The 9,409-nt window shown below is 35.8% G+C and overlaps 1 protein-coding gene across 1 annotated transcript; it reads left to right on the top strand.

Moving 5' to 3' along the window:
- Positions 1 to 356: 356 nt before the first annotated feature.
- Positions 357 to 6,051, top strand: LOC122313825 (F-box protein At5g52880). Its single transcript, XM_043129077.1, has 6 exons — positions 357 to 691; positions 3,250 to 3,404; positions 3,559 to 3,646; positions 3,844 to 4,043; positions 5,027 to 5,172; positions 5,709 to 6,051. The coding sequence occupies exons 1-6, from the start codon at positions 372 to 374 to the stop codon at positions 5,847 to 5,849; spliced, it is 1,050 nt and encodes a 349-aa protein (XP_042985011.1). The 5' UTR covers positions 357 to 371; the 3' UTR covers positions 5,850 to 6,051.
- The last annotated feature ends 3,358 nt before the right edge of the window (positions 6,052 to 9,409 follow it).

Below are 9,409 nucleotides of genomic sequence, written 5' to 3'. Positions count from 1 at the left end.
CGCCTCAGTGGCAAGGCCTACCAAATTATAAAGAAAAAACCCCACACCTATTCCGACAGTAGAAGACATTTGTAAAATATAAAGTCAAAATTATTTAATTAAAAGGTTTTAAATATTAAGGTATTGCTGCTCGGACCGAATATGCATCTACCGAACAATTTTTTCTTCACTTCTTGAATTTTTTTAAATAAAAAATCAGTTATAAAAACTATTTTTTATTCAAACAAGATTTAAAATAATAAAGAAAAAAAATTGACGTACAGTTTATTATAAAAGTCCTTATCTACAAAAATAAATTTTTTGATTAATTATTTTAGATGAAAATTTAGATAAGCCATGCCTTATTAGAATTTAGAAATCTATATATTTTAATGAGGATTATTGATCAAGTTCTAGCCTCTCTCAAATACCCCGCGTCGTTTTCCGGCGAAGTAGCGAACTCTCTTCCCCTGCCTTTGAACTCCCACGTCATAGTATTCGATCCTGCTCCTGCTTTGTTCCCAAATATGTCAAACCCATTACAGAGGTACCAAAAACTGCGCTTGAAGGAGTCTCTGTCAAGAATCTACCGATACCCAATAGCCTGCAAGGAGCTCTGCTTCATTCTTAGAAGCGCTTACAACAAACTACCCAAAAATTTGCAATCCCTTATTTTCCAGGATACCCTCACCGCCTTTCATCTCCTTCCTCAGTAAGTACTTCTCGTCAGTCCCATTCTCAATTTTTCATAAATAATGTGATTTTTATTGGTTCACCTTCAATTTTCATAGTACACGTATATTTGTTGGCTCTTGCGTTGATATCTTACACGAAAAACATTTTCTCATTTGATTTTTGTGATCGGCTTTAGTTAAATGAAAAATATGTGAGCAGATTTGTGTTGGTTACGTGATTCGAATTCCGGGTATTTTTTGGTAAAAACTTGAGACATAAGTTTGGGATAGGTTGGATATGTACAAATCCTCCGAAGATTTTGCTGAAAATGGGGTAATTTAGACTTTTTTATTTTATTTTTAAATCACCTGACATTTGATAAGAAGACAGCTTGACAATTTAAAAAATGGAAATTTTCAAAAACTTTGAATGTATAAATTCATGAGATTTTACAGTTTGTTAAAGAATTATCTTATGTAGCATCTATGTTAGACGTAGAGTATTTTTTTTCCATTTAGTATGTTGATTTAGTGGGAGTGACCACTTACCTCTTTAGCTATGTTGCCCAATTATGCCTCTAGCTATGGTGGTTCAATAGCTTTGTTGTTGCTTTTATGAGGTGGCAAAATCAAGCAAATAATTTATTCATGATACATCGGTGCCATGTAAATCTTATTTTGTGAGTGGATATTGTGCTGAAATTGCTGTTGCGATTTACCAATTATTATGTGAAATTCAGTAGCTCAGGTCCCAAATACGTATGGAGGGGGATAAATAGGTGTGTTCTAAATTTACTGGAAAATTTAAATTAACAATCAAATTAATCGATCAGAGCATGAGAGACAATCAACACACATCAAGTTTGGTGACGAAGTGGAAACTAATTTGAATCTTCAAAATCCATAACCACTTTGTGGTCCCTATCCAAAATCCACTATAGAATTTAAGTTTGTTACAACCAATTTAGAAACATTTACAAGACCCTTGAAGTAACTAAATCTAGTTTGTAACCCCAAGAGTGACTAACTCAATCTCTACACCATGGAGCTCGGGATCTCCGGCCTTTCTATAGTTTCTCCACGAGTACCAGCTTGATCTCTATAACCTAGCAGCTCTAAAAGCACTTCCAGCGAATGAAAATGTACACACAATAGACTCAACAACAATCAAGTGTCAACACAAAGTGAAGGAGGTCTGTGTATCTAGAGAGAATGTATTATGATGGTACAATTGATGTTTGAAGGTTCTCTCTCAAGAATCCGATGATAAAAATAGCAGCCTTTCGCTTAATTGAGTCAAAATAAAGTATATATACATAGGGATAATGTGGTGGCAATTAGGGAGTCCAAAATGGACTTAACTTGCTGAACCCACAACAGTTTGCTTGAGCCAATGTCACTCGTGCATTGAGCGAACTCACCATGTAGAAGACATTTGAGCAAGTGTCATTCAATGCGTCACGCAAACTCTGTCTGATTTTTTCTCAAGCGTAAAGTCAAGTGAGATTCAAGCAAATTCTCTAATGAGTTTCGCTCAAGTCACCGACGAGATAATAGTCAAGCAAACTTCCTGTGTGAAGTTCAATTGAGAATATGTCAAGCGAAGTCACTGTCTGGCCTTTTCCTTCCCGTTTTCTTGAAGCAATTTTCCTTGTGATTTGTACAGGAAAATTACAACTCACATAGACTAGGTTCTCTCACAATGATATGCCAAAATCTAATTTTATATCAACATTATGGTTTTCTTGATATGGTAGATGATTTCCTTTTCCCCCTAGAGACATCTATAGAATTTTCTTCAGAGATCTAGGGAGGTTCAATAAACTATAGGAAAAGTACACTTTACACCCTCAAACTTTCAAGATCTTGTACTTTTCACCAAAAACTATCAAAGTCGACACGCTGTACCCCCAAATTACCGAAAACTTACTTTTTGCACTCTCATCCAATTATGGCCATTAAGAGATGAGAAGAAGGTAACGTGGCACAATCATAACGGCTGGATCTTAATGGAGGGTGTAAACATCCCCATTTTTGGTAGTTTGAGGCAATGTGTTAGTTTTGGTAAGTTGAGGTGCAAAAACCCTAGTAGTTTAAGGGTTCAAAGTGTATATATCCCATGAACTGTGAAACTTCCATGAGCAGTTAATATTTTATAAGTGAATCTGTGGTACTGAAGCTTGCATAAGAAAATCATTCAAACTTTTTGAGTATTAGTACTTTTAGCAATGTAATCTGATTATCTAATGTTAAACTTGGCTGGCATGGGCTGATGGTAGAGACTTCTTAGCAAACCTGATACCATGTGATTCAACTTCAAGAAATCTTTTCATGTATATTCTAAAATGACTTAGGCTGTGAATATGTCAGATTATGGTATTAATCCATCACATTGCTGTCCTACTTAATCAAGAGCTAATTTTTGTGGCTATTGCTCTGGTAGTAGGTGAGAATGCTTGCCAGCATAATTAGTTCATTTTTTGGTGTCATGTCACTGCCATCATGGGTCTCTTTTCTCACTGGTATTAGTCTTTTGTACGCTGGTTATATTAAGGATAAAGCTCCAAACGTTATTTTATGGATCTTTTAATGCTAGAATGCAGACAAGTAAGGCTGTATCAGCAGCCCATCTTCTCCATCAGAGTGCAGAGGCTGCATTGCCAAAGCAAAAGAGGAATCTAGCCATCACAGAATTTAAGCAAGCGATGGTTGCTCATAAGAGACGTTATAAAGCCCGCCAAGAAGAAAAAGGTCATTTTTGTTTTAGAAAATGGTTTCACATAATTTAGCCAATCACAATTTCCCATTTGAAGGCAGAGAAGTTCATAGAGACTAATTATTTCTAATATTTGTTTTAGCCACATGCAAGGCCTCATAATTTTTTGTTTACTTCACATAATTTCAGGTTCTGCACAACTTCCACAAGATGTTCTAGTGCACATTTTCAGTTTTCTAGATATTCAGTCTTTGGTGTCGGTTGGACTAGTCTGCTGGTAAATTTTCTTGCTCTATGTTTGCGGTAATGTGTTTTCTTCCCCACATAAAAAACATGGACACAACATGCATAATCAAACCATTCAGCCATTGCCCAAATTATGAGCACCATTATACTTAATGCTTTAGTGTATTGGGCTCATAAATTGCAAACTTGCGAGACTCCCTTGTATTAATTTCTGGTCTTTATGTGAAGGTCATGGAATTTGGCAGCAAATGAGGACTATTTGTGGCAGTCGCAATATGCTTCAGTTTTTTGTAATTCTGATAAATGCTTGAAGTGGAAGGGGCATCAGAGTGAAAGACCAGATGAAGATCAAGAATATGTACTTTTACAGGACATGGCTACAAGAAGTGTTATTGACTGGAGAGAGGCCTTCAAAAGAGCCTATTTAGGTATATGGATCCAGAGTCTTTTAAATCTTTTGTATGTTCTTTGGATGGAAAAATTGCATTTGGATACGTGTGCCATTCTGATAGGTCTATGAATCATAAATATGAATAAAAATACGTAGATCACCATTTTTCTTTCCCATCACTTCAAAAGCTTCCTGGTGAAATGGCTTATCCACAAAGATTTTGTGACTATATTACTTTGCTAGTATACATGCTTTCAATCTGTTCTTTTAGTTTCCAGTCCTACAATGAGCTGTATGCATTATAATTCATGGCCATGTAAAATTATATTACATGCTAAAAGAAATGTAAAAACGTTTCGCTGGACTCTATATATATAAGATGGAACTTCACCAAGACAGGGCAGGAAAATTCCCGAGTGTTGAGCATAAAATATAAAGGGTTAAATACACTTTTAATCCCTAAATTATCAAGTGTTTTACACTTTGCACCCCAAACTATAAAACTAAAATATTGCACTCTCCAACTACCAAGAATTGGCAACTAAAATCCTCTGTAAGAAATCGGACACTTAATTAGAATGAAAGATAGGGCACATGGTACAATCTTGATTGTCGGATCCTAGACAAAGGGGCAATTTGATAATTGAAGATAGTTTGAGCTGCAATGTGTCCGTTTAGCAGTTTGGGGTGCAAAGTGTAAAACACCTAGTTTAAGGGTGAAAAGTGTATTTAACCCAAATTTAAGAGAGAACATGTACTTCAATACTAAGAAGCTATCTTGCTTGTATTTCAGCAATAGTTTAGGGGTGAAAGTGTATTTAACCCAAATATAAGAGAGAACATTCTGGTACCGCAATACTAAGAAGCTGTCCAGCTTGTATTTCAATATTTTTATTTTCAATCACTTTGCAGTCCCGACTTATAAAAGAATCATTATCCTACTTCCCTGGCTATGATTATTTGCATTATCTTTTATCAAATAGTTTCTTCTCCTTTTTTAATACCATGCTTGGGTTGCAGGAAATGCATCGAAGAAGCTAACATCTAATCGGGGATACTGTGGACATTGTGACACTATAGTTTGGATCAATAACATGAAATGCTCTGATGGAAATCACGGACTAAATTCCAAAAGTCAGCAAGTAAAACCTATTTCACCTCGCCAGGTACTTTCTGTGTGGAGCTATTTTTTTTTTTTTTTTTTTTTGTCAAGTTTTCCCTTGTAGATCTTTTATACGATTTGGGACTTTATCTCTCCTTGATGTTAGAAATCAAAAGAAACCAGCTGTCCTGATTTTTATATATCACAATTCTAAAACGCACCTTGGAGACTCTCAAAAGTTGTTGAGTTTACAATTGTATGATTGTAGTTCTTGACTAAAAGAGTTACCATGCATCCCCTATCCAAGTTCAATCAAGTAATGGCATGACATCCATTATGAGAAATCTTTCTGTTAAGGTAGACTGAAACCCAACTACTAAAATCTCCCTATCCAAAAGCGTCGCCTTTTCCTTCCCCTCACTCTATAAGTCGTGGGCTACTTACTACCTCCACATCTCACTGTCAATGGATGAACTTCCATTCCATTTTCCATTGTAATATACATGACGTATTTTACCGTCACTATGTGGATTCTCTCCAGCATTGACTGGCATTCTCGAAAAATTGAATTTGATCAATGTGTACACATTTTTTTTCCAGGTTGCAGAGTATATTTTGGATGATTCTTTAAAATTCATATCTTCTTCAGATAGTGATAGTGATTCAGATGAAGGGCCAATTTCCAGGTTATGGGCCTATCCCAGACACATGAGCAGACTCCAACGGAAGCCTTCTCAGTGAAATGGCAATCCTTTCATTTTGTATTTTTTGACATGATGAATGTCTTAATGAAGATACTGTACAGAACTGATCACAGGTTTCTAAATCTTCAGTATAGAATTAGCATGAGGAAGGGAACTCTTTGTTGGTGATTTCTCTTGTCAGAAATTGTTCAGATTATGATGAGCTACTTACTATATTTGTACCGACTTATTTTATTTCATATAGAGAGACCCATTATATATGCAGTTGATAAACTGTGTTTTGAAGTAGTTCTCGGCAATTTTGAGTGGGCTTAGATATTTTGGTATAGCCTAATAAAAAATAATTTGCTATAGCCTAAAATTTAAGACTAATATCTCTTTCAGCAAATTAACAAATCTTTAGGCCAATGAATACTCGTTTTAATCCCTAAAGAAATCTCACTATTCAACAAAAATAAAAAGGAAGATAATAGGTTATAGAGAGTACTCATGGCTCATGAGTTTGAGGAATTTGGGGTAATTATTCTGATTGATTGAGTTGGAAGAAAATTGTGTAATTCTAATTATGGTGGAATGTTCTCTAGTAGTACAGTAGTAAAAGGTCCCAGTTTTGTTCATTTCACGTGCTATTGCATGGTTGGTGATTAACCACAATTATCCTAATTTCATTAATTACTAATTTATTATGATTCCAAACATTAATACCCCACCATTCAAAAATTCCTTAAAGGAATAAATTTGACTAGGCAAGCAGTTGTACATGAACTTGTTTTAGGGGACATGAAGAAAAGGATAAGAAAAACACCCAACCACCAAAATTAACCAAAAGAAAGCACAAAAAGTTCATGGTCGGCTCTCCCAGTGGAAAAGGAATTTAGATGGGGACTAAATAGTAAAGTCTAGACCAATCACAAAAAGAAATAATTTCATAGTATCGCTCTAAATGCATTATTTTAATTTTTAATGTTATATTTGATATGGAGACATTCTAAAATGTATTTAGTTATGAATGTAAGTTTATCTGATAAATAAATGACAATAATTTTTTTAAAAATAATAAATATATTTTTATACAACTGAGATGACAACAAGACAAATAAATAATAAAATATGAAAACGATGATAATGTGGGGGAACCCCATCTCCTCCTTTGGGAGCAAAAGAAAAGCAACATTTTAACCGAGTTCTAAATTTTAGGTACAGAATCTCACAACTAATTAATTAGGACATGATGTCAAAGGATTAAAATCATCACAGCTTGTATTCACATTCCCAATTGATTATATACATTAAAGAAATGTGGTAATGATATAATGTATATGATTAGCGTGTACCAAGATGAATATTTACTCGTTCCAGTCGGCTTATGATTTTTCTACCCACCACAAATTATTGATACAAAAGTCAGCTTGTGAAGCAAAGCCGATGGCAGGCTGAATATTTTTCAACGTGCAAGCCATAGATCTTTTTCTTTCTCTATTTTCTATGTCTCTTTTTTTCTCCTTTAGTTCTTTTTAATGAAAAAAGAGAAAGAACCCTAAAGTGGAGTAATTCATAGTAAACAATACTGTGATGATCACGTGAGGACTTCTATGGGAGAAGATCATCATGAGTGATATTGTTGGCTGATCATGCATGGCTTGGATCAATACTTCAAAAAGATTGAACCTTGAAAGGCAGAGTGAAGCAGTGCATGTAGCACCAGGACGATACGACCGGACCGAAGTAGCTCATACTACGCTTTGCATGCTTATGTTAGCTATAACTTAGGGAAAGTGATGATGATCAACCTTAGTGGAAGTTAGGACGTTGACATGGAAGTGCTTGGCATTTTATGGTCTGAGAGAAACCCTCAAATAATCGACCGATCCTACGAGAAATTCATGGTTCAAACTTCAAACAACCCAACTTTCTCAAGTTGATAGCAAAGGGAAGCAAGTGAAATAAAGGAAACAAAGATACCTTCCCAAAGCGTTCTGCCTGCGCGCATACCAGTCAAAAGAAGGGTTGAGAGTCTGAGACAAAGGAAGCCAATGTTACAAGTCAAACCTTTTATAACAAAAGAAGAAAACAGTCTTGAACCTCTTCAAAGGAGGGTCCCTAGAGCTATATATGCAGAACATGCGTGACCCGTCTGCACCAGTTCCTTGCCTTGTAAAGAACCCAATTCTCTGACTTACCAGATCTTTTAATGGGACTGAAAAAAGTAAAGTAGATGTAGACGACCTTACGTTTGCTTTGCTCTGCTTGGCTCTTCTCTTTTTCCGAGTCTTTTTCTTTTCTTTTTGGCCTTTTTCTCTTTTCATTTTTCTTTTTATCTCCACTTTTTGGAAGTTTCTTGTCACCATCGCTTCGTCTTCTGTGAAAAACAAATTTCTTGAAACTACTTCTAATGAATGGTCCACGCGCTTCCTTGTGCCACTGCCCCCATATGCTGCTGGTCTCTTGCTTTCATGAATTTTATTTTTCGGTATTGTGTAAACCAATTAAACAACTATCGAACGCTTCTTTTTTGTTCTACAATTTTGGATTTTATTTGCAATTCTAAAAGCTTGTTTCTTTTAAGCCTTTTGCGACCATCCAAGCTTACCAACAAGAGGAATTACTTTATTTCCGAAATTTTTGTGATGATTTTGTTAGTACATGAGCTTAACCTTTTCTTATGCTTTTTATGTTCCTTGAATTTTGCATATCCTGATAATGGGATTGAAGAAGAAGTCGGAATGGTGGAGTGATAAAAATTGCCAAATCTAATGGCGATTCATTTTTGAAATGTCACTATAACTTGATTTTGCAGTTGAACTAATGTTGCTTTCTGTCTGGCCATCCGTCAGCAATGTGGGCACACCTTGCTTTTAAGCACTCTTTACCAGTTGGCTTACATGCACAGAGAGAGAGAGAGAGAGAGAGAGAGGGAAGCACCATTCCTCGAAGGCCCCTCCTTCGTAGGCAAGGACTTTGATACATAGTGTGAAGTGTATTGTGAGAAGAGTAATGTTACATATAGTCATTTTTGCGTACTTTCTGTGCACTTTACTGATATGATTGGCTGGATTAATTTTTTTTTAATACACAACCAATCATATCATTGGAGTGTACAAAGAAATTCATAAAAATGACTGCACATAAAATTTTTCTTGTGAGAATTAGTCAATTAGCAAGCAATTAGGAACAAATGCACGCTCAAAACAGTTTATGAATCGTGTGCGTGTGGGGCTTACATTTTACAGGTCAAGTAGCTGTTGAACTCTGGATCTGATCTGAAATCTGAATACGCAAGCTGGGACTCTGATTTCTGTATTCCAACTCTGAACTCTGCAGTCTGAATCTTTATACTATCCGTTCAGATATTGTGCCAGAGCTAGGGCTTTCTCATCCCCCCACCCCTTAACCCAATCAATCAGCATCTGAATTTTTTAGGAAAGTGATTCAGGACTTACTCGAAATGTTTGGGCATAAAGGTTGAAGATTTGGTGTGCATCCTGGTAAATGAGGCTCTTTCTGCATGCTCTCCAGGCAACTGTGGGAGCTTGGCTACTTTAGAATTAGATCATCTCATATTCCATCGAGTTTCCTTTACTTGATGCAACTTAATAA

The sequence above is a fragment of the Carya illinoinensis genome, chromosome 6 (assembly GCF_018687715.1).
Source record: "Carya illinoinensis cultivar Pawnee chromosome 6, C.illinoinensisPawnee_v1, whole genome shotgun sequence".
NCBI classification, from domain to species: domain Eukaryota; kingdom Viridiplantae; phylum Streptophyta; class Magnoliopsida; order Fagales; family Juglandaceae; genus Carya; species Carya illinoinensis.
Note: the sequence above shows the minus strand (reverse complement) of the source record. Positions and strands in the feature narration are given on the sequence as shown.

Coding starts and splice junctions, on each gene's coding strand:
- LOC122313825 (XM_043129077.1), top strand. CDS start 372: ATGAGGATTATTGATCAAGTTCTAGCCTCTCTCAAATACCCCGCGTCG. Junction 692..3,249: donor GCCTTTCATCTCCTTCCTCA/GTAAGTACTTCT, acceptor TTTTAATGCTAG/AATGCAGACAAGTAAGGCTG. Junction 5,173..5,708: donor AACCTATTTCACCTCGCCAG/GTACTTTCTGTG, acceptor TTTTTTTTCCAG/GTTGCAGAGTATATTTTGGA.